Here is a 26800-nt window from a genome sequence, read left to right on the forward strand (position 1 = left end):
ATCTCACCTGCCGGCACTTTAAAAATAAAGTAAAATTTTTGGCGTGGCGTGTTGGCAGCTACGTGTACTGGGGGGAATACCCGCTGAGCTTCGCTGCCTGCCTGGGACAGGAGGAGTGCTACCGGCTGGTGCTCGCCAAGGGTGCCAACCCAGATAGCCAAGACACCAATGGAAACACGACGCTGCACATGCTCGTCATCCACAAGAAGATGGCAAGTAACACATACCATTCGTCCTCCATTAACGAGACAGTTGCCAATGTGTGCTGTTACGCTTCTACACTGTAGAATGTGTGGTTTTTGTTGCTGTATCATACACTACTGGCCATTAAAACTTCTACATCAAGAAGAAATGCAGATGATAAACGGGTATTCATTGGACACATATATAATACTAGAACTGACATGTGATTACATTTTCACGCAATTTGAGTGCATAGATCCTGAGAAATCAGTACCCAGAACAACCACCTCTGGCCGTAATAACGGTCTCGATACGCCTGGACATTGAGTCAAACAGAGCTTCGACGGAGTGTACACGTACAGCTGCCCATGCAGCTTCAACACGATACCACAGTTCATCAAGAGTAGTGACTGGCGTATTGTGACAAGCCAGTTGCTCGGCCACCATTGACCAGACGTTTTCAGTCGGTGAGAGATCTGAAGAACGTGCTGGTCATGGCTGCAGTCGAACATTTTCTGTATTCAGAAAGGCCCGTACAGAACCTGCAACATGCGGTCGTGCATTATCCTGCTGAAATGTAGGGTTTCGCAGGGATCGAATGAAGGGTAGAGCCAAGGGTCGTAACACATCTGAAATGTAACGTCCACTGTTCAAAGTGCCGTCAATGCGAACAAGAGGTGACCGAGACGTGTAACCAATGGCACCCCATACCATCACGCCGCCGCCGGGTGATACGCCAGTATGGCGATGACGAAAACACGCTTCCAATGTGCGTTCACCGCGATGTCGCCAAACACGGATGCGACCATCATGATGCTGCACATAAAACCTAGATTCATACGAAAAAATGACATTTTACCATTCGTGCACCCAGGTTCGTCGTCGAGTACACCATCGCAGGCGCTCCTGTCTGTGATGCAGCGTCAAGGGTAACCGCAGCCATGGCCTCCGAGGTGATAGTCCATGCTGCTGCAAACGTCGTCGAACTGTTCGTGCAGATGGTTGTTGTCTTGCAAACGTCCCCATCTGTTGACTCAGGGATCGACACGTGGCTGCACGATCCGTTACAGCCATGCGGATAAGATGCCTGTCATCTCGACTGCTAGTGATACGAGGCCGTTGGAATCCAGCACGGCGTTCCGTATTACACTCCTGAACCCACCGATTCCATATTCTGCTAACAGTCATTGGATCTCGACCAACGCGAGCAGCAATGTCGCGGTACGATAAACCGCAATCACGATAGGCTATAATCCGACCTTTATCAAAGTCGGAATCGTGATGGTACGCATTTCTCCTCCTTACACGAGGCAACACAACAACGTTTCACCAGGCAACGCCGGTCAACTGCTGTTTGTGTAAGAGAAATCGGTTGAAAACTTTCGTCATGTCAGCACGTTGTAGGTGTCGCCACAGGCGCCACCCTTGTATGAATGAAAAGCTAATCATTTGCATATCACAGCATCTTCTTCCTGTCGGTTAAATTTCGCGTCTATAGCACGTCATCTTCGTGGTGTAGCAATTTTAATGGCCAGTAGTGTAATTATATTTATATTTTATTACGAACTACAGTTTTAGATACTGAAATTTATTGCTGAACTTCAGCTGTAAGAGGTATACATGTACAACTTAAAGCGACATAAGAAAATTTGTGCCGGGCCGGCACCCGAACCCAGCTTTCCCATTTGCAGCGAACTTAGGCGATCCGAGCACACTCTCCAGACCGCCCCAAACTTCCATATTTCACGCACTTATCTATCTCTCCTCATAGATTATTAATTCACTTATTCACAATCTCACATCTCGTGATTGCCGTGCGGGTTTTAGAATCAAGACAACGAGATGTCATAGCTTATTGTAGTTATTTTCGTCACAGGCCCATCTTCGCCTTACATATTTATATATTTTACATATTTATATATTTGTGTTTGATGGCGAATTCGTAGACGGTGGGTGTTACCCGCTTACTGGAATGGTTTTTTTCTCTTCAGGCAGAATGGCATTTTTCTTCGCGAAGTGTGAGAGCTGTGTCACAAAAATACAGGGTGAACCACCTAAAACTTGAACTGCAAATATTGCAGAGTTGGAAAGTGCTGTCGATGTGCGATTTTCACAGAGTTGACTGGTAGATGGGGGCCAGTAAATATAATAATACTTATAGAGTGTGTTCTTTGTGCAAACATACACTTTTTTAAGTGCAACAGTGTCTATTGACAGTAACAGACTGAAAATAGGGTAAATGTCAGTGGTGTTTCTTCCAGGATTCTAGAGTGAATCGTTTACGAGATATCATATTTTGAAAAGCTTCCACATCGACAGATGTTTGTGCAATTGAACCTGCATAGTTGCTAGGTACGAAGTTGTTATGTTTGCCCTCAGTGCGCTTGTGTGCTCCTTAAGTGAACTACGACTTGCTAGTCACTTACTATGTGACAGTCCAAGAAGTAGGTCGTGAGTGGACGGTGAGATTTACCAACGCAGAAAAGGCTGACATGCTCATCGTGTATGGAGAGAGTAGGAAGAATGTAGTTCGTTCTTGTACAGTGTATGCGGCAAAATGTCTCAATAGAAGTTAACTTCCTCGGTACTAATTTATCAACCTCTTTACTCAGTTACGTGAAAGTGGTAGTACGACACCTAGACAAGGTAACAGAGGGACATAAGTGACGACAGAATAGCGGAAAATTAATGTTCGTGCTGCTGCTGCAGTTGATCCACACGTTAGCCCCCGAGCAATCGCTCGAGAGAATGACATGCGTCAGTCAAGCGTCCTACACATTCGCCCTTGACATAGGTTCCATCCCTATCACATCTCCCTCCCTCAAAAGCTGTATGGAAACGGTTATGAGAAATGTGTTTGTTTCTGTAGATGGACATTAAGACAGGATACTCCAGATGTACACTGAAGCGCCAAAGAAATTGGTAGAGGCGTGCGAATTCAAATACAAAGATATGCAAGGAGGTAGAATATGGCGCTGCGATCGGCAACGCCTAAATAGGACAACAAGTGTCTGGTGCAATTGTTAGATCGGTTACTGCTGCTGCAACGGCAGGTCATCAAGATTTAAGTGAGTTTGAACGTGGTGTTATAGTCGGTGCACGAGCGATGGGAGACAGGATCTCCGGGGTAGCAATGAAGTGGGGATTTTCCCGTACGATAATTTCACGATTATACTGTGAATATCAGGAATCTGGTAAAACATCAAATCTCCGACATCGCTGCGGCCGGGAAAAGATCCTGCAAGAACTGGACCAACGACGACGGAAGAGAATCGTTCAACGTGACAGAAGTGCCACCCTTCCGCAAATTGCTGCAGATTTCAATGCTGGGCCATCAACAAATGTCAGCGTGCGAACCATTCAACGAAACATCATTGACATGGGCTTTCGGAGCCGAAGGCCCACTCGTGTACCCTTGATGACTGCACGACACAAAGCTTTACGCCTCGTCTGGGGCCGGCAACACCTAAATTCGACTGTTGATGACTGGAAACATGTATCCTGGTCAGATGAGTCTTGTATAAAGTTGTATCGAGCGGATGGATGTTCACAGGTATGGAGACAACCTCATGAATCCATAGACCCTTGATGTCAGCAGCGGACTGTTCAAGCTGATGGCTCTGTAACGGTGTGGGGCGTGTGCATTTGGAGTGATACGGAACCCCTGATACGTGTAGATAAGACTCTGGCAGGTGAAACGTATGTAAGCATCATGTCTGATCCCCTGCATCCATTCATGTCCATTGAGCATTCCGACTGACTTGAGCAATTCCAGCAGGACAATGCGACACCCCATATGTCCAGAATTGCTACAGATTGGCTCCAGGAACATTCTTCTGAATTTAAACACTTCTGCTGACCACCAAACTCTCCATACATCGGCATTATTGAGCATATCTGGGATGTCTTTCAACGTGCTGTTCAGCCCTACAGCATTCATGGTCTCAATTCCCTCCAGCACTACTTCAGACATCAGTCGAGTCCATGCCACGTGTTGAGGCAGTTCTGCGTGCTCGCGGGGGCCCTACATGATATTAGGCCAGGTGTACCAGTTTCTTTGGCTCTTAAATGTGTCATGTATCTTGTTCAGTGACGCCGCCACATTTATCAATCATGGCCAGACAAACCGCCGAACCACGCCATATTGGTCTGTTGACAATCTCCATTGTCTTCAGCTGGTGGAACGTCAGCGTCCAAGGAATGTAAACAAGTGATGTGGGTCCGATTTCCTTAGACGGAATATTGAACGCGCACAAGTATCGCAGCTTCCTAACAAACTATCTTCAACGGATACTACAAAACATTCCACTGCAGATTAAGAAGAACCGGTGGTACCAACATGGTGGCTGTCCAGCCCATAATGCGCGAAGTACTAGAGCATGTCTTCAAGAATTGTTTACAAATTGTTGGGTTGGAAATAAAGGACCTGTACTTTGGCCGGTCCGTTCCCTGGATTTGATAGCTATAGACTTTTCCTCTGTGGGGAAAGACGCTAGCTACAAGGACATGTCAACTACACCCGATGATATGCAACGACATATTACCGCTCGCGCATCGCCGATGAAACGCTAGTACGTATGCAGCAGTTGTTCCATACCAGTCTGGAAGCATGTACTGCGCTGCAGGTTGTCATTTTGAATACAACCCCTCATGTTCAACTGTCTCGTTACTGATTAGAATCTACGTAACTAGTGTAAGCACTTGCGTTGTACTTTAGTGTGTGCTTCCACAGGTATTGTACAAGTAACAGTGTGGGAACTTTTCAAAATGGATCTCCCGTAAGCGACTCGCACTAGAATCTTATAACAAACGCCACTGAGATTCTAATTTATCTTACTTTCTGTTTGTTAGTATCAATAGGCATCGTTCCATCTAAAAAGTGTATTTCTGCACAAAAAATATACTTTCTAAATATTATTAAAATCTCTTGATTGGCTAGCAATACGAGCCCCTGACTACCAATCCATTCTGCAAAAACTGCACATCAATGGCACTTTCTATTTCTGCAATATTTGCTGCGTAAGTTTCAGGTGTTCACCCTGTATATGTCAATTTCGTTTGACAGTGATGAGCGTATCCGATGTTTGAGTGTTGTGTTCATGACAATAAATTAGAGACAAGGAAAAGAGAGAAGCCCTAGTCGGCATACAGCATACTTCTCTTTAACAGTGCGACGGGGTTCGCTGAGCTTAGCGTACTCATTCGATAGACGGACACACTGTGCAGAAGGACATCATCTTTACGCCAGTGGCTGTTATAAGTTTTTATTACACTATTGCAGTTTCGGCGTTAGGCCATTATCAAGTGCTGATATTATGGCTTTAAGTCATGTCAACGTAATGTTAGATGACACATTCGTGTGTCGTTGTCAATCCTGTTTAAATACATTCGTATCGTTGTTACACAGTGCGAGCACACGTATGCAAACATTGCAAAACAACATAATCTGTAAACGCACATGTTCATTAACCCATAACTAGTCACACATGCATTAGACCACGCACTTGATAATGGCCTAAGGCCGAAATTGCAATAGTGTAATAAAAACTTATAACAGTCACTGACGTAAAGATGATGTCCTTAAAAAAAATTTATGACTGTGAATCCCAGCTAAAACAAGTGTATACACTGTGCAGAGTTTGGAAATTTAAACCAGAACACTGTCACAAAGTGTAGCTACCTAAAACTGTACTTCACAATCCCTGCTCCCCGTGTCGGTCAAATGTTGGCGGTGAAAAATACTTGCAAAATAGTTACCACACAGTGGAAGGCCACTACAGAAGCATGCATTAGCGGCCTTGACACCGGGTATAATTTCAGCAGACATTCAACATTAAACAGCGTATTAGTTCAATTCTCGATGAATCTCAAGAACAGCTGGGCGTAACGAAATAACACAAACTAGATTTTCAGCAAGAAAAACTGATATTTCCTCTTTACTGCTATATAAACCGATGTCTAATCATAAATAAAAATGGGAAATCTTATGAATCGAAGGCGAGCGTTGTCAAACAGTTGTCCTTACTGTTTAGTTCGGTATTAATGTGTCTCTTGATGATATGCTTTTTGGTTTCATGTTTTGCAGACCCAGTTCGACATGGCTTATGAAGTTGGCTCTTCACTAGACATTAAGAATAACCTCAACCTCACACCGCTCACGTTAGCCGCTAAGCTGGCTCGAATAGAGATGTTTTTCCATATCTTAAACATAGAAAGAGAGATCTACTGGCAAATAGGTAAGTAGATTTGTAGATTGGTCATTTAGTCAGCCTTCGACAACTTTTCAGGCGTCACGTGACGCTAGAATTAGCACAGTGCGAAAGGCGGAGAGGGGACTCTTACTCGTCTGGTTATTCTTTCCCTGACCACCTTGTCGTCGTCTTCAACTGTTCTAAATGCAAGATCTCACAAAATAGTAACTGCACTGCAAATACACTGTTCGGGTTTGACGCCGGATCGTATTGTGTAAATTCCGCAACATTTCATCGGTGCAACTGCTCGACATCTTCAGGGGGTGGTAGTTGCTGCTGTCACTGCTACAAGACGCGACTGATGATAATCGCGGGGCGGCTTCGAAATTTATCACACCACGAGCACACAATATGTGTAGTAGGGAAGACGCTAGCAGTTGGAGGAAAGCGGCGCTCCTAGTGACCCCTGCTGGGTGCTACAGAAAGGTCTTCAGCGCGTGTCCTATGGGCAATGACTGTGCTGCTGGACACTCCTGTGGTTAAAAGCTAAATTAAATCTCAGCTGTGCGTTGCATCGAGCCAGGAATCGGAAGTTCTAGTTTTTCCTTTGAAATATGGTTTCGCAGGACAGAGCGGATCAGGTTGTGTAAAGGGACCCAAATCAGTTGCTGGTAGTTGCACAAACACACAAACTTTATTTGCCCAAAACACTTAATCACACCTGCTCTTAAAAGAATTCAGAAACAATATGGCTGAAGACCAGAACACAAGTTACTAAAATTGCGTTAAGGAATACACATGGCTGAAGGCCTTAGTTACAAAATAGAAGAACTGAGGGCTTAAGGCCTGGATAACAAGAACTCCAGTAAGTAAATTTTAAAATGTTTTAGACAAAGATCTGTCAAATTTTAATTTAAGTCGGCTGAAGGCCTAATCTTAAAACATTTGACATAAGGTTCGGCTGAAGGCCATACACTGAACATAGAACAACTCAAGGCTTAAGGCCTGGATAAAAAATTAATATAGAGAGAAAATTATCAAATGATGATTTTTCCTTTTTTTTTTTTTTTTTTGCTTCAGGCGGCTGAAGGCCGTATCTTAAAATATTTCACTTAAGGTTCGGCTGAAGGCCAAATACTGAACATTAAAACAAACTAAATTAATACATGGCTGAAGGCCTCGCACAGTACTTGAAACAAAAGAAAATCCAAGCCCAAACAACAGAACAGTGGTGCTCAGAAGTGTTCCAAGGGCTGGCATGGTTAGGAAACTCTAACAAGAGGTTAGGCAAGACAGGCAGCCAAGCGTAGCACTAAATAATCTGATGGCAGCACGACCTAGGGAGGGCTGAAGAACCAACCAACAACCTAATCAGTTCCCTTCCACCCAACCAACGGCACGACAACCGAAAATATCAGCAAGGACAAAGATCGCAGCAGCACTACGTCTTCATAATTGGAAGCTAAACAGAGTCAAGGCACAATAACCACTCAAAGAGAAAAAAAAGGAGAACAACATCAAACTGTCGAACTACACGCCATGCTGGACAGCATCAATACGGCGAGGAAAACACACTGCCAGAAAGCTACTCTAACGACCAGGGCAGGTAACCGGAACGTTAGCGGCCACAAGGCAGAAGATACCGTTGGTGCACTTCACTAATACGTTACAATCATTTCAATAGTTAAACACCATACAGGAAGACGGCTGCAAAATTTGCCAACTCCAGCACACCATACATTGCTGCTTGTGGGAATGGCCCAGGAAGCAACAACCAGAGATGAACGAAGAGATGTCACAGCAGTTGAGGTTTCGTAACAGGTTAACTGATTACTCAACTCCAGTAGCCAGGTTCGGTGGGCGACGAACTTTGCAGCTCTTGCAGCTAGTGCCTCACAACTCTGTGCGTGCACGCCGCCAGCGGCCCCGGTCTGACCACATGCCGCGGAGACTTCCTCGCTGCTCTGTCGCAACCGACTGACTACCCACACACACCACCACATGGAAAATATAGCGGTCACGCCAAAGATGGTTCAGCAGTACTAGTATCGATAAACGCTGCTGCTGCCATTGACAGAAGCAAGTGAGCACCTCGTTCAGGTAGTAACTGAGGGAGCAATAAGGCGCCACTCGATTGTGAGAAAATGCCAAAAAGAAAAAACGGCATCAACGCGAGCCGGCCACGGCTCACCCTGTTTTGATTTACTGGCAGCCGGTGCTGGATTCTAGACAGCGCTTAATTGAAAACCTGCATCCCTGTTGATAAGAATGTCCACCATACGGGTACATATGACCTCCTTAATAACACAGTCCTAGAAAGATGACTCTGGGGATAAAATTTCAGTCTTTTCGAAAAAAATGCGATGCCCCGTGTCCAGACAATGCTCCACCTCCACTGGTTTATCAGGTTACGCTAGGCACGTATGACGATGGTGTTCGACGCAATGTTCTTGCACAGTTCGGCATGTCTGCCCAACATAACATTTTCTACATCGGCATATGATATTATGCACGCCACGTTTCCTTAGACCAAGGTCGTCTTTGACTGAGCACAATAAATTCATGAATTTAGCTGGTGGCAGGAAAACACACTTGATGTCGTGCCTTTTGAGGCTTCTTTCTGTTCTTGAAGACATGCCGCCAAAATAGGGCAAGAACGCCGTTGTAAGGGGTGCTCCACATCTTCGTTCACATCCCTGCTTTGAATTTGCTCAGAACGGAATGTATGACGTATCTGTCTATCGGAACAGTTATTCTGTTGGAATACTGCACTTAGGTGCCGGCTGGTGTGGCCGAGCGGTTCTAGGCGCTTCAGTCAGGAACCGTGCGACCGCTACGGTCGCAGGTTCGAATCCTGCTTCGGGCATGGATGTGTGCGATGTCCTTAGGTTTGTTACGTTTAAGTAGTTCTAAGTTCTAGGGGACTGATGACCTCAGATGTTAAGTCTCACAGTGCTCAGAGCCATTTGAACTGCACTTTGGTGTTGTAGCTCGCCAGATAGACTGCTGGCATCTGAGACCACATGTCCTCTATGCACCAAAGAGCGCAAGACATTACCGCCTTGTGCAGTGTGGTGACAACTTGTGGCCTAAAAATATAACTCCGTGAGAGTTGTCCCAGTGTGCTATCGGCTTTTCTTCTCACCAAGACATCCAGGAATGGCAAAATGCCATCTTTTTCCACTTCCACTGTGAACTGTAAATTTCTAATGACAGGTCTCAACAGTGAAGTAAGTTGTTTGGCCAGAAAATAGGTAAGAGCTTCAGTGTTGCTCACAATTGTGCGAAGAGGAGACCTACCCTTATATGTCTTCCATAGACCATATAGTCTCTGGAGAACTGCAGCGTGTTGGTGCAGGCTATTAATGACTTGAGAAGGAATAGAACTCTTTTTGAGAAGGTCTAACCATGCAAGAACGTTGTGTCGAACACCATCATCATACGCGCCAGGGGTAACCTGATAAATCAACGGTGCTGCAACACTGCATGGACACGAGGCATCGCACATTTTAAGAAAAGACTGAAATTTTACCCCACCTTCATCATACATATCTGTGCTGTGGACAATCTTATCAACAGGGATGCAGGTTTTCAATTAAGCGGCGCTTGGAATCCAGCACTGACTACCACGAAATTAGAACAGGGGAAACAAGAACTTCCGATTTGTCACGCGACGCAACGTACTACTGAAATTTAATTCAGCCTTTAACAACAGGAGTGTCCGGCAGCACAGTCATTCCCCATAGTGCACGTGTGAATGGCCTTTTGCGGCTCCCAGCAGGGGGCACTAGAAGTGCTGCTTTCCTCCAACTGCAAAAGGTCTTCCCGCGCACACTTATTGCCTGCTCCAGGCCTGATAAATTTCGACGTCCCGGCGCAATTACCCCCCACCGTCTCCTTTTCCTTGAACACATCCACACCCTTTATATTGTCTGCCGCCTCGATCCCCCTCACCCCCTGGTGTCTCCCTTCCTCTCCACCCCCAGCCCCTTGCCGTGCCCTTACCATTGAGTTCCACCCTCTCTCTGTCTCCACATCCTCCTCTCCCAATGAAACTTCCAGCATCTACCCCTCCCAGATGATGAGCTTCGCCCTGACGTCTACCCTTCCTACCGACTCTAATCCCACTTTCCTCCTGCCTCCTTCTCAGGGCTCCCTCTCCTCCCCCCTCCCTCCTCCCAAGCGGCATTCCCCTCCTGTGCCCCCTCCCTCTCATGGGCTCCCCTTCAGTGTCTCTGCACTCCGTCCTACCTTGACTAACCCTCTTCATCTCCTGCCCCACCTGTCTCCTGCCTCTTGGTGCACCTGCTGACACCCCTACTCTTTTCATCCTGCCCCCTCCCCTGCTGCACCTTGCTCTCCCCTCCTTTTCTGTCTTCTCAGGCATCTCCCTTGGCAGGCCCCTCCTGGCAGTTTTATTCTCCGTCGTGTAGGCTTCATCTCTCCAAGTGGGTTTAAAGTCTCTTGTTCTGGAGTGTTTTTAATACTGTGGCCAACTTTTAACCTGTGCATGTGACTTCAGTGTCTTTTTTGTGCTCTGTGAATCGCCAACTGTGTTTTTTTTTAACTTTATGTCGACTTTCTTCGTTGTCCCCCATGAAGGTCTCCATGTCAGGGCATTTTTACCTTCATTACCTCCCCTTACTCTGTTTTTATGTCCCCCTTTTTATCGCCTTTATATGTATAATTTTCTTCTTGTATTAGCTGTCATGTCACTTGGCTGAAGAGCGGCGGATTGTGCCGCTGACAGCCCCTCCCCCCACCTCCCTGTCCATAGCGCCAGGGGAATGTAATCACAACAAAGAAACAAAAACGCAATTACCATCAGTTGCGTCTTGCAGCAGTGGCAGCAGCAACTACCACCACCTGAAGATGTCGAGCAGTTGCACCAATGAAATATTGCGGCAAACCCGAGCAGTATAATTGCAACAGTCAGTCGGGAAAGAGTGAAAAGTCACAGTAACTATATTGTTAAATTGTGCAAGTTTGTTTTCGATGAGTTCCATAAACATTATTGTAGTCTTACTGTAACTTATCTTAAATCCTACTTTCCCACATGCTCTACAAAGTTCTTCCATTCTACTGAAATTTATCTTTTGTAAAGGTTTACAATACTGTATCATTAACAGAATGAAGATGGTTCAGAAATGTTCCACTAACGTGCATTCCCTTTAACATTTTCCATTTTAACCATCTGAAAACTTCCCTTACGACTGCTGAGAATAATTATGGTGATACTGTAATTCCTTGCCTGTCTTGTCTTTGTTTTAGTATTTTAATATCCTGATGCAGCCTAATGGTAGCTGTAACTCAGATGTACCATTCTTACCACAGGTGGGGTTGAAAGTGAGTCGAAATTTTCTCAAAATATTCATAATTTAGTATTCTCAGTACCTGTAGGAAAGTAAACACCATTAACAACAAATTAACTTGTGTTTGCATTACAGCTAATTTTTCAGAACAATGCAGCATCCCACATGAGTCAGATTTCATATATAATGTAATAACACTTATTTCAGAAACACAATTGTGTCTTACATAAGATAGGTAGACATAAATCATGCCTGGCAGCAGAAAATATTTCCTCAGTAAAATTATTGTTTTTTCAGTCTGAAACTTACAAGAATTTTACAATGGGAAAACACAAATTGTAGAAGTATGACAAATTCAACTCCCAGTGAAATTCATATCACCACTTTTTTTAAAAATTTTGTAGCTGTGTCATCAAAACCTTCAAATCTATGAACGTACAACCGCTTTACTTCATTGCAAAACTTAGCATCAGCTACGAATGAAGGAAGGATATTTCTATATTCGACACAAAAGTCATAGGAAGACGAAGCATGTGCCCTGAGAGTAGAGGCGGTGGCGTTGTCGAAGCAACCGTCCTGACATTCGATGGAAGTGGTCGGATCTTTTCCTTCCAGAGTACGACAGCCGGACCTTATATTTCAATCTCAGACACAAAACTTTTCTGCCCGAAAGAAGGATTATTGTCAACCATTTTCCGTTGTTGGAGATATCTTCGAAGAGGTATTCTTGGTTCACTTTTGTATAGGTGGACATAGATATGTAGAATTCAAAATAACCCTCTATAAGAAAACTGACAGTTACTTTCCAATCTGCTAGCATTTTCAACACAAGTGCCTGTAGTAGAATAGTCTTGATCTTTTTGGCACAGATAATATTTAAGTAGCAATGGTAGTGAGTCACATTCCGAAAATTACTGACAACTTAGATGTTGCAAACGTTTACGTAGTCTCACAAGGAACGCCTTGAGTGCGAGCTCGCAAAATGCCAATGATGTTTATGGCATTCGACGCCCCACATATTTTCTACCATGCAACCACAATACTTGCTGCTAATGGCATCAGGAGGAGGAGGGGCTGGAGGTATCCAATGCTGACCACAGCATGAGGCTACGGAGTATAGCTGAATGCCTGGTCGACGAGTAACTCAGAACAATGCTACAGTGCTGGAGGTGTTGACACAAAGCAGAGCAACGACAACGATAAACAAAGCAAACGTTGCATTATATCTACAACGATAATTGCCGAAGTTGACATTTCGTCAGAAAGGGAGCCAAGGAATTTCGCAGAGTGAAAAAGAAGTCGCACCTGAAATATTAAGGTTTCAGTAAAATGAGTTTGTGGACTGTGCGGACAATGTACGTGAGCAGTGCAATGATGACGATACGTGTTTAACAAGTGACAATGATATTGAAACGGGTGTCGAGCCATGTAGTTCAGGGAGCCACAAATCCCGTCTCCAGTGAAACGTAGTAAAGGATAGTCGTTGTCAAGGACCGAGTACTAAACATAATTATGTACATAGGAGATCTTGAGGGAGGGCAAGGCGCACTTGTTACAAAAACTGGTGTTCATGCGTTTCACGGACGCTCGCTACAATTTACAGGGTGTGCGTGATAATATACGTTCGCACTTCAAATTGGGCTTGACATGGATTACAGTGATTTCTATGGAAGCAGTGGATGGCTGCGTAACTTCAGTGCTACAGAACTGGAAGACGTAAGACAACGAAATTTAAAACAAAGCGAACCTTTGTGATCACTGTAGCGCGCCTTTTTTCATTCGGTGTTCATGCTGCAACTTAATGGTTTGTTTTGACATTTCTTGACTGTCGACGATGTCCATTTTGTGAACTGCAATACGTACATCCCATAGAAGTTTGATCTCTGCACCTCCAGGCCACTCATGCCGCTCTCCTGACACACGTGGTGAGTCATTAGCGGTTAATATTTTTCAAATGAGCCTTGCTGAATACTGATCTTGTGACCTCGTGCTCAAAGGGACCCTTTAAGTCATGCGGCTGAATGAGGCTACTATTACCTATCAAAGATCAGTGCAAAAGAGCGTTTCTCTTTTTTTATGAACCGTGTGAAAATGCAACCAAATACTTGTATTAACTAGATGGCTGTTACATAAATTGACGGACTTGACGTACTAAACAACAGAAAGCTGACAGTGAAATTATATGAGTGGTATTTGACTTCCCCACTTGATCAGGAAGCATCACGTGCGCAGCCTACCCGCTCTCGCAGATCGATACCATCGATATCGAAACAGGGAACATCAGCAAGAACTCAGCCTTGAATCTGGTAGTATTTGGGGTAAGTCTCTTCACAACTTCGTGAGTTTATTCAGCATAGTTATTCTTTCCATAACTATTTTTTTCCTTTTGCCGTTCTATTTTCAGGAGAAAGACGACCATCTAGAGCTGATGGACGGCGTTCTGGTCGACCTGCTGCACGCTAAGTGGAACGCCTTTGTGAAATTCAAGTACGTACCTGTCGGTGGACTTGAGTCCACAACTGAGACAAATTGTTTAAATGTTTAGTTCCCACCTGCAACTGTAAATTTTGCTATATTTGTTGTACCGTTTGTAACGATCACGTTTACTGGAAAGTCAAATGTAACGTACTTCTTTTTATTTAACCTTTATTTTATATGCTTTTACCCGTTACTTCCTGAATGTCAGTTCGCCTCTGTTAACTTCCGTGACCTTACCACAAGTGAACAACAGTTCTTATTTAAGAAATTAAATGATCACTTTTTCTGTCCGCCCCTGGTAGACGAGTGATCAGCGCGACGGATTGTCATGCCTAACGGCCCAGGTTCGATTCCCGGCTGGGTCGGAGATTTTCTCCGCTCAGGGACTGGGTGTAGTGTTGTCCTTATCATCATCGTTTCATCCCCATCGACACGCAAGTCGCCGAAATGGCATCAACTCGAAAGACTTGCACAAGTCGAACGGTCTTCCTGACGGGAGACCCTAGCCACACGGTATTTCCATCACTTTTTCTGTTAACTGCACATTATCATTACTGCACAAACAATTATACTGACTGTAACTAACCTTTGATTAACAATGCCGCTTTGGAAAATGACACAGGGGGGGGGGGGGCGGAGGGAAGGGAAATAATAAGCATTCAAGTGATACTATCACACATTATTGTAGACCATGAAACTTTCTTGGTCAAAAACAACTCATAAAAAACATTTTCTAACATTTTCTAACATTTTCTCTCATACAATGGAGCCTTTCACGACCGGATGTTTCAGCTGCTGAGAATTTTTCTGGGTTGTATGGCCGTGGTTCATGGAACTCTTCAATCCCTGACGTTTCGTCCAAGGCTACGTTGGACATCTTCGGAGGTGCTCCTGGTTGTGCTTAGTCTTGCCGATCGAAGATGTCCAACGTAGCTTTGGACGAAACGTCAGTGATTGAAGAGTTCCATGGAGCACGCCCGTACAAACTGGAAAAATTCTCAGCAGCTGATAACTGTCTCTGCTATTACAGTTCTAAAGGTAACATAAAAACGCACTTGCCTTTCAACTGAAGCACGGACTTGTCGACGGTAAGCAGTTAATATTTTACCTGATCTTCATGTCTCCTAACAAACATTTAGCTGTTGCTCACCATTCCAACCTTGACCGCAGTGCTTGTTCGACTTGTTGTGCTAGCAATTAGGATATAGCTTTAGCATCAAAATTGCAATACATAATTTCGTGTAAAATAAAGTTTCTATTAACCAAGTTACTGAGTACATATTACGTTGCGCCGTACGAATATACACTCGCCGGGACAACAGCAAATGGTTCAAATGGCTCTGACAAGGGAACCTCCCCAACGCACCCTCCTCAGATTTAGTTATAAGTTGGCACAGTGGATAGCCCTTGAAAAAATGAGCACAGATCAATCGAGAAAACAGGAAGAAGTTGTGTGTAACTATGAAAAAAATTAGTAAAATATACAAACTGAGTAGTCCATGTGCAAGATAGGCAACATCAAGGATAGTGCGGGTGCAGGAGCGCCGTGGTCTCGTGGTTAGCGCGAGTAACTGCGGAACGAGAGGTCCTTGGTTCAAGTCTTCTCTCGCTTGAAAACTTTGCTTTCTTTATTTTCGCAAAGTTGTGATCTGTCCGTTCGTTCATTGACGTCTCTCCTGACTGTAATAAGTTTAGTGTCTGTGTTTTGCGACCGCACCGCAAAACCGTGCCATTGGTAAACGAAAGGACGTGCCTCTCCAAAGGGAACCGAAAACATTTGATCGCAAGATCATAGATCAACCGATTCCTCCACAGGAAAACACATCTGATATATTCTGTACGACACTGGTGACGGCATGTGCGTCACATGACAGGAATATGTTGTCGACCCACCTACCTAACTTGTACACTTGGCGAATGGGTAAAAAGATTCTTCTACCTTGCCCGATTTAGCTCTTCTTGTGGATGTGATAATTACTCCCAAAAAACGTGATGAAAACATAAGAGTAAGTCACATAAACTGAAAATAAAATATTAAACTTTTCACTCGAGAGAAGACTTGAACCTAGGACCTCTCGTTCCGCAACTGCTCACGCTAACCACGGGACCACGGCGCTCCTTGAGTCCCATTGTCCTTGATGTTGCTTATCTTCGCATAGACTACTCAGTTTGTATATTTTACTAATTTTTTTCATAGTTCCACACAAGTTATTCCTGTTTTCTCGATTGATCTGTGTTCAGTTTTTCAAGGGCTATCCACTGTGCCAACTTATAACTAAATCTGAGGGGGGTGCGATGAGTAGGTTCCCTTGTGAGTACTATGGGACTTAACATCTGAGGTCATCAGCCCCCTAGAACTTACAACTACTTAAACCTAACTAACCTAAGGACATCACACACATCCATGCCGAGACAGGATTCGAACCTGCGACCGTAGCGGTCACGCAGTTCCAGACTGAAGCACCTAGAACCGCACGGTCACTGCGGCCGGCTACAACAGCAGAACTATAACACACACACTGATTATCCAGAACGTTATGACCAGCGACCTACTATCGATATAAACCCGTCCAGGCGATAGGACCGTCATCTGGCGAGGAATGACTGCTAATCAGACACACGCACGGTGCATGTAGGCCTAGTATCAGTGAGCGTGTTGTCCGTGTGTAGAATGGGGAAGCCGCGAGACCAATATGAGTTTGACCGATGGTAGATTGTGATGGCCCGGAAGCTCGACACGAGCGTTCCGAAAAGAGCGCGACTTGTCGGATGTTAGAGGAGTTCTATGGCGAGTATCTGCACCACGTGGCGGAACCAAGGTGAAACCACGTCCAGGAGTGGTAGCGTCAGGTGGCGACCCCTCGTTACAGATGTCGGACGTCGTAGGCTGGGCAGACTGGTAAAACAAGACAGGCAGCGAATTGTGGCCGAACTAACATCTGACTTTAATGCTGGGCAGAGTACAAGTGTGTCCGAACACAAGGTGCAACGAACGGTCCCATCGATAGGCCCCAGCATGCATGTGGCAATGTTAGCACCACTACATCGGCAACTACGGCTGAAATGGGCACGTGACCATCGGTGCTGGACGCTGGCGCAATGGCAGAGCGTTGCATTATCCGATACCTTCTTCATCAAGCCGATGATAGGGCGTGAATCCGTCGTCTTCCGGTGGAACAGGTCTTGACATCTGTCTTGGGGAGCGGCTCCATTATCCTGTGAGGAACATTGCATCCATGGGTCCAGTGGAGTTCGTGCAAGGCACCATTACGGCCAAGGAATATCGTACACCGGTTGCAGACTACGTACACCCAATCATAACAAACATGTTTCACGACGGCAGTGGCATTTTTCAACAAGATAATGCGCCATATCACAAGGCCAGGAGAGTGATGGAGTGGTTGGAGGTTCACAGTGGCGAGCTCCAATTGAAAATCTGGCCCCCCAACTCGCCATAACTGGAATCGATCTCATCTGGGATGAGATTGGACGTGGTTTCAGAGCACATCGCTCCCATCCCCCAAATTTGCGGGAATTAGGTGACTTGTGTGTGGAGATGTGGTGCCAGATCCCTCAAAAGACCTACCAAGGTCTCTTTGCTTCCAATATCACGTAGCGCTGCCGCTGTTATCCGTGCCAAAGGTGAACATCCTAGCTATTAGGTAGGTGGTCCTAGTGTTCTGGCTGATCAGTGTATAAAATATTGGTCCGCTTTTTTACGGTATAGATGTGAAGATTTACTTGATTTTGTACAATCCATTTCCACCGGAATATTCTGAGTATTTACAATAGTCTCTGGATATTAAAGTAACTCTTGATGCAGACAAATTTACAAGACTCTTCATTTGCAGAATACTGATAATGTTCGCGTAAAGTTGTGTATAAGATTTTTAATACACTGGTGCCCTATCTAAGATGATGCTGTCGTCTTCATCGCTGACTGCGAACTCGGACGAGCGTTTCTCTTCTCAGCCGCAAATAGAGGAGCCGTTGCTTTGGCGGAGAGAAGCTCTAGGAGGTGTAGCTACGCCGGCGTTTCTCATTCATCGGTTCGACATTCAGCGACTATGCTCTTCCGTACGATACTGCTGTGCCTGTGTTGTTCAGAAGTACTATGCAATGTTCCTTCAAATATGCATGCACGTCCGAAAGAACAGGCACGGCGAATATCGACATCCATGCATTTCACAACGACTGTAGCCCAGCAGAGCCTACTCCGTCGGACATGCACGCATTTCCGAAGGAACATTGCTCCGTACTTCTGAACAACGCAGACAATCGTTAAGCGACTTTCAATTAAAATGTCTCCCCTACAATATAGGCTGAAGTGCCAAAGAAGCTGGAATAGGCATGCGTAGTCAAATACGAAGTTATGTAAACAGGTAAAACACGGCGCTGCGGTCGGCAACACCTATATAAGACATCAAGTGTCTGGCACGATTACTGTTGCTACAATGTCAGGTTATCTAGATTTATGTGAGTTTGGCTGTGGTGCTATAGTCGGCGCACGAGCCATGGGACACAGCATCTCCGAGGCAGTGATGAAGTCGGACATTTTCCGTAGGATCATACCACGAGTGTACCGTGAACATCAGGAATCCGGTAAAACATCAAATCTCCGACATCGCTGCGGCCGGAAAAGGACCCTGCAAGAACGGGAGCAACGACGACTGAAGAGAATCTTTCAACGTAACAGAAGTGCAACTCTTCCGCAAAGGTTCCTGAATTAGTATCTCTTATTGAAGGAAATAGTGCGCATATAGTATTAGGAACGGAAAGTTGGTTAAAACCGGAAGTGAACAGTAACGAAATCCTAGACACAGAATGGAATATATACCGCAAGGATAGGATAAACGCCAATGGTGGAGGAGTATTTATAGCAGTAAAGAATTCAATAATATCCAGTGAAGTTATTAGCGAATGCGAATGTGAAATAATCTGGGTTAAGCTAAGTATCAAAGGTGGGTCAGATATGATAGTCGGATGCTTCTATAGACCACCTGCATCAGCAACCGTAGTAGTTGAGCGCCTCAGAGAGAACCTGCAGAACGTCGTGAAGAAGTTTCGTGATCATACTATTGTAATAGGGGGAGACTTCAATCTACCAGGTATAGAATGGGATAGTCACACAATCAGAACTGGAGCCAGGGACAGAGACCCTTGTGACATTATCCTGACTGCCTTGTCCGAGAATTACTTCGAGCAGATAGTTAGAGAACCAACTCGTGAAGCTAACGTTTTAGACCTCATAGCAACAAATAGACCGGAACTTTTCGACTCCGTGAATGTAGAAGAGGGTATCAGTGATCATAAGTCAGTGGTTGCATCAATGACTACAAGTGTAATAAGAAATGCCAAGAAAGGAAGGAAAATATATTTGCTTAACAAGAGTGATAGGGCACAAATCGCAGAATATCTGAGTGACCACTATCAAACGTTCATTTCTGAGGAAGAGGATGTGGAACAAAAATGGAAAAAATTCAGAAACATCGTCCAGTACGCCTTAGATAAGTTCGTACCGACTAAGGTCCAAAGCGAGGGGAAAGATCCACCGTGGTATAACAATCATGTACGAAAGGTACTACGGAAACAAAGAAAGCTTCATCATAGGTTTAAGAGTAGTCGAATCATAGCTGATAAGGAAAAGCTGAACGAAGCGAAAAAGAGCGTAAAGAGAGCAATGAGAGAAGCATTCAATGAATTCGAACATAAAACATTGGCAAACAATCTAAACAAGAACCCTAAAAAGTTTTGGTCATATGTAAAATCGGTAAGCGGATCTAAATCTCCTATTCAGTCACTCGTTGACCACGATGGCACCGAAACAGAGGACGACCGAAGAAAGGCAGAAATACTGAATTCAGTGTTCCGAAACTGTTTCACTGCGGAAAATCGTAACACGGTCCCTGACTTCAGCCGTCGCACGGACGCCAAAATGGAAAATATTGAAATAAACGATATCGGAATTGAAAAACAACTGCTATCACTTAGTAGCGGAAAAGCATCCGGACCAGACGAGATACCCTTAAGATTCTACAGTGATTATGCTAAAGAACTTGCCCCCTTTCTATCAGCAATTTATCGTAGATCGCTGGAAGAACGTAAAGTACCTAGCGACTGGAAGAAAGCGCAGGTCGTTCCCATTTTCAAGAAGGGTCATAAATCAGATGCGAATAATTATAGGCCTATTTCGCTTACGTCAATCTGTTGTAGAATAATGGAACATGTTTTGTGTTCTCGTATTATGACGTTCTTAGATAATACAAATCTCCTTCATCATAACCAACATGGATTCCGCAAACAGAGATCATGTGAAACTCAGCTCGCCCTATTTGCCCAAGAAATTCACAGTGCCGTAGACACTGGCGAGCAGATTGATGCCGTATTCCTGGACTTCAGGAAGGCATTTGATACAGTTCCGCACTTACGTTTAATGAAAAAAATACGAGCTTACGGAATATCGGACCAGGTTTGTGATTGGATTCAGGATTTCCTAGAAGAAAGAACACAACATGTCATTCTTAACGGTTCAAAATCTGCAGATGTAGAGGTAATTTCGGGAGTACCGCAAGGAAGCGTGATAGGACCTTTATTGTTTACAATATACATAAATGACTTAGTTGACAACATCGGTAGCTCCGTGAGGCTATTTGCAGATGACACGGTTGTCTACAAGAAAGTAGCAACATCAGAAGACTCGTACGTACTCCAGGAAGACCTGCAGAGGATTAAAGCATGGTGCGACAGCTGGCAGCTTTCCCTAAACGTAGATAAATGTAATATAATGCGCATACATAGGGGCAGAAATCCATTCCAGTACGATTATGCCATAGGTGGTAAATCATTGGAAGCGGTAACGACCGTAAAATACTTAGGAGTTACTATCCGGAGCGATCTGAAGTGGAATGATCACATAAAACAAATAGTGGGAAAAGCAGGCGCCAGGTTGAGATTCATAGGAAGAATTCTAAGAAAATGTGACTCATCGACGAAAGAAGTAGCTTACAAAACGCTTGTTCGTCCGATTCTTGAGTATTGCTCATCAGTATGGGACCCTTACCAGGTTGGATTAATAGAAGAGATAGACATGATCCAGCGAAAAGCAGCGCGATTCGTCATGGGGACATTTAGTCAGCGCGAGAGCGTTACGGAGATGCTGAACAAGCTCCAGTGGCGGACACTTCAAGAAAGGCGTTACGCAATACGGAGAGGTTTATTATCGAAATTACGAGAGAGCACATTCCGGGAAGAGATGGGCAACATATTACTACCGCCCACATATATCTCGCGTAATGATCACAACGAAAAGATCCGAGAAATTAGAGCAAATACGGAGACTTACAAGCAGTCGTTCTTCCCACGCACAATTCGTGAATGGAACAGGGAAGGGGGGATCAGATAGTGGTACAATAAGTACCCTCCGCCACACACCGTAAGGTGGCTCGCGGAGTATAGATGTAGATGTAGATGTAGATTTCAATCCTGGGCCATCAACATGTGTAGCGTGCAAACCATTCAACGAAACATCATCGATATGGGCTTTCGGAGGCGAAGGCCCACTCGTGTACCCTTGATGGCTGCACGACACAAAGCTTTATGCCTCGCCTGGGGCCGTCAACACCGACATCGGACTGTTGATGACTGGAAACTTGTTGCCTGCTCGAACGAGCGGATGGACGATTGCGGGTATGGAGACAACCTCATGAATCCATGAACCCTGCATGTCAACGGGTTACTGTTCAAGCTGGTGAAGGCTCTGTAACGGTGTGAGGCGTGTGCAGTTGGAGTGATATGGGACTCCTGATAGTTCTAGATACGAGTCTGACAGGTGACCCGTAGGTAAGCACCCTGTCTGATCACCTGCATCAATTCATGTCCATTGTGCTTTCCGACGGACTTGGGCAATTCCAGCAAGACAATATGACACCCCACATGTCCAGAATTGCTACACAGTGACTCCAGGAACACTGTTCTGAATTTAAACGCTTCCGCTGGCCACTAAACTCCGCAGACATGAACATTATTGAGCATATCTTGGATGCCTTGCAACGTGCTGTTCAGAAGAGATCTCCACCCCATCGAACTCTTACGGATTCATGGTCATTATACCTCTGACAGTTGAATACATGTACCGGTTCTTGTGTTGCAAAGAGTGTAGGGTTCGTAACTTTCAGTGATGGTAGTGTGGACAAACACGAGAAAAATGTTCAATAAACGTGGGCTCTAAATTGCATACCTGAGGAGCTATGACGATTTGTTCATCTTCGCTAATGTGAAGCACATCTCCCCTACTGAGCAACAGTTCATAGTTGTTAAGGTACAAATTTGAGAAAACATGATATACAGTTCTGTACAGTAAATAGCATAACACCACTGATAAATAAAGACTGTGAACACAAGTCTGTTGATAAGGCACAATATTACAAATTTCTGGGTGTATGCACTGATGAGAAATTCAATTCGAAGAAACACACCGATGATCTACTGAAACGTTTAGGTTCAGCTACTTATGCTATTAGGGTTATTGCAAATTTCGGTGATAAACATATTAGTAAATTAGCCCACTGTGCCTATTTGCATTCACTACTTTCTTATGGCATCATTTTTGGGTAATTAATCACTAAGAGAAAAAATATTGATTGCACAAAAGCGTGTAATCAGAATAATAGCTGGAGTTGTTTAACGAACTTGGGATATTCACAATACCTTCTCAATACATATGATTTCTTATGAAATTTGTTATTAATAACCCATCCCAATTCAAAAATAACCACCACACTAAAAGAAAGGATGATATTCGCTATTCTGAATTAAATCTGATTTTGGCACAGAAAGGTGTGAATTATGCTGCCACAAAAATCTTTGGCTTTAAAAGTCTAACAGATGACCAACCAGCATTTAAAGACAAATTAAAAAATTTCTGAATGGCAGCTCCTTCTACTCAAGAGATGAATTTTTAGAAATGAAGTAGTAATTGTAAAAATAAAAATTGTTTTTAGATATCAAATATGAAAAAAATTATAATGTGTAAAGAAAACTTACGTTTAGCTGACACGTTCCACACCATTACGAAATGTCGTATTCATGATCTATGCAACAAGTATTACTGTAATACATGTGCACGCAGTTCCGATGGTTCTGTGAGCTCAAGAACGACCGCGGCGCCGTCCATGAGCGTTTGGCGGGCGTGCGAGCGGACTTTTCGTGCCTGAAAGCCGCCTGATGAATGGGGCGCCGTTTGCCTTACGACACCGCACAAAACGCAGCCCAGGCGTATCCAATAAAGCCACGACGAGCAATGTGAGCGAATTGCCTCCGGACAGAACACATACGGTATATATACAGTTACAGAACATTCCAGTACAATGATTCTTGATATTTGTGGATACTTCTAGAATGCCCTCCAACCGAATACAGAAATTAAAATTGTACATTTCAGGTGAGTTTTGAACTCACGACCCTCAATTCAACAACCTAGGCTCATAACTGCTACTCCACAGTGACTGTGCTACTTAGTTTCTTTTGCGTCATTGTTGCATCAGCCAAGGAGGACCTGTACGTTGGCCTGCGAGATCCCCGGACCTCACCCATTGGACTTCTTTCTGTGGAATTACATGAAATCCTAAGTGTATTCTACCCCTGTTGACTCGGAGCCGAAATTGATTGCAAAGAATTCTTGCAGCAACCACGCAAATACCGAACACACCACGCATTTTCCAGCTTTGACTCCCTGCTACGACGACACTTGCTCTGTACAGAGGTTAATGGTGTTCATTTTGAACATTTACTGTAATGTAATAGTGATCAGAACAACAAATCAATGAAAAACATTTAACACGGTTTTATTGTCACATACAATAACCCCGTGCATACTCAATACTCAAACTATATGCGTTTCCGACACAAATTTGCTTTACGAAATATCTCCATCATCATCCCTGCTAGTTTGGGCACTGAATTCTTGAACACTGTAAATATAAATTGTATTATAATATTGTCTAGACTGAAAAACAGCCCACAGTTGCACTAAATTATGTTTATTTTAAACCTTGACCATTGTTTCTGCTATAATAATATAGCCTTCTTCAGAAGTCAAACAAATAAATGAAAAATGTGTTAGTACAGCGGCTGCGTCAAGACCGATAAAATAACTTCAACAGACATAAGCCTGTTCCGAACATAGGTAAAATTAGGGTGCCATATGTAATTTTACTTATGTTCGAAACAGGCTTATGTCTGTTGAAGTTATTTTATTGGTCTTGACGCAGCCACTGGGCTAAGACATTTTTCATTTATTAGTGTGACTTCTGAAGAAGGCTATATTATTATAGCAGAAACAATAGCCAAGGTTTAAAATAAACATAATTTAGTGCAACTGTGGGCTGATTTCATTCGAGACAATTTGTGACGGTTGCTGATGTCGCTGCCATGATGAAAATAATGTATTATTGTACTATTAAACCACATGTATCTATGAACTGCAATTTAATACTGTAACGCTCTTGCAGGAAATAAATAATAATAATAATAAATATCATTACTTTGGACAGACATACTTAATGATATGACGACCTCATTTCGTAAATTGGCGTTTGCTACATGTTTTTACTTGTTTTACTGAGGCTACAGCAGTGCGGTGTGCACTGATTGCAGGTTCTACCGCCAGTTCTTCCTGTTCTGCTTCTACTTCATGTTCTCGCTGGTGTGCTTCACACTGCGGCCGGGCCCGCCCCCCACCAGCCTCAAGGCGACGGCGAGTCCTGCCATCAACGCCACCATCGCCACCAACGCCACCATCGCCACCAATGCCACCACCACGCTGTCGCCAGCCAACGGGACGACTGCCACCCTCGCCTTTCTCGCCTCCAACGGGTCACTGCACCTGCTTAACCAGTCTCTCGTCAAGAGCGAGAAGAGATTCCAGCGTCTATCACCAAAGGCAGCTGGAATTGTTCGTGCAAATCGAATCAATAAAGTTTCTCCTATTGCAAGTGTGATTCCAAACACAACAGACCCAAGTCCGTTGCACAGACTGAATGCTTCTCGCAGTCGCCAACATCGCGGGAACAATTACGGCGCAAGTGCAGTAACAATAGTTTCACACAATGTCTCGAAAAGAGAAATTATTGAAGGCGATCTGAATCACACAAGGATGGAGGAAGGTGCCACATTCGCTACGGTGACGCCAGTCACACCCACCACAACACCACAAACAACGGTCAGTGTTATCTTATTTATTAGTATTATTATTATGTGCGATAAGACCCTGTTGGATCACTCAGCTTCTTGATTCTTTTTCCTTTTTTTCCACACTGCTCTCATTTTTTCTGCATGGGCTCTCTTCCTTTCCTCTGTCCATGTGAAACTTCCACTTCGTATGTAAAGAATGACAGTGCTGGAAAAACTCTTATTTTATTTGATTTGCAAACAGCTGAGCAAAACTGAACGTACTCAGACAGTTCTCTCTTTACTTATTCTGATCATCACTAAACTGACACACAATATTTTTAGCGCAACGCAATCCTTCAATAATCCCTACAAAAGAATAGCCCTGACTAACAATAACCTATGCCCTTCATGAATCACTTACCTCACAAAAATCTTCGTTACTCGAACTATTGCAATATAGCGGGCGCCAATACTGCCAGCTAAGTAAAAGATTCTAACTACTGACGGCACTAACTACTGATAGGCATATAGTTACCAAATGAAAGATTTTGATAGAGAACAAACAATGTATTTACCTTAACAGTGTTCAAAAGTCATTATATATATATAGTCCGCTCATAGTAACCTCTCAAAACTCTGCCATCTCTCTTCCCACATCCACCGCCGCTGGCGGCTCACTTCCAACTACCCAACTCTACGCGCTGTTCACATTCAGCTGCCCAAGACTACACTAGCGAATATTCCAACAATGAGTCCAACCAGCTACAGACTGCACACAGCGCAGTCGGCGATTTTCATACACAGTATTATGTGGTGTTACCAACATAAAAACCTAAACAGCCTACTAACACATTTTATTCCTGATTTCTTCGGAGCTTCGCTCTCTGGCTTAAACTTCCCGTCTGTCAACTTTCTGCTTAAATACCTTCCTGTCCAAAATATCTGAATAATTTGTCTGAGCTTTTTGTAGGTCCTTTTTGACCTCTTCTATCCAGGGTATAGTTTTAAGTCCTATGTATTTAGGAATTTCGTGTGCATGTGTTGTTTCCGGAAGCCTAGAGACCTGCCCATAAAATTTTAATCGCCGTTTTCTGATGTCTGCTGCAAGGTTGGACAATTCCTGTTGTTTGACGAGATTGTAGTCTATAGCCCTCTTCTGTTTTCTTTGCCCTAGTATCTTTCTGACGATTTTACTTTCTTCCTTTAATAAGTTTTCTAGGTCATCTTTTATATGGACTGTCAGGGTTTCACTGGCATACAGGACTTCAGGTTTTAATACTGTATTATAGTGCCTAATGTTAGTGTTTTTGGACTAGCATTTTTTATTGTACACCTTGTAGGTTTTTCCATAGGCTTTCTTTAGTTTTTGGAGGCGAATGTTTTGTGCTATTTTCTCTCGCCCTGTAGGTTCAAGGACTTCACCTGGTAGACACTCTATTGATATAAGAGTATTTTGTAGTCAAGTTT

At 44.0% G+C, this 26800-nt stretch overlaps 1 protein-coding gene across 1 annotated transcript in view; it reads left to right on the forward strand.

The window, feature by feature from the left end:
* Positions 1 to 26800, forward strand: part of LOC126176506 (transient receptor potential cation channel subfamily V member 5) — a 146882-nt gene that overhangs the window by 57108 nt on the left and 62974 nt on the right. The window contains exons 6-10 of the mRNA XM_049923662.1: positions 59 to 212; positions 6269 to 6419; positions 13901 to 14004; positions 14091 to 14173; positions 24818 to 25115. Coding sequence (XP_049779619.1) covers positions 59 to 212; positions 6269 to 6419; positions 13901 to 14004; positions 14091 to 14173; positions 24818 to 25115 — 790 coding nt within the window. The remainder of the gene's footprint in view (positions 1 to 58; positions 213 to 6268; positions 6420 to 13900; positions 14005 to 14090; positions 14174 to 24817; positions 25116 to 26800) is intronic.

This window comes from Schistocerca cancellata, chromosome 3 (assembly GCF_023864275.1).
Source record: "Schistocerca cancellata isolate TAMUIC-IGC-003103 chromosome 3, iqSchCanc2.1, whole genome shotgun sequence".
Lineage (NCBI taxonomy): Eukaryota > Metazoa > Arthropoda > Insecta > Orthoptera > Acrididae > Schistocerca > Schistocerca cancellata.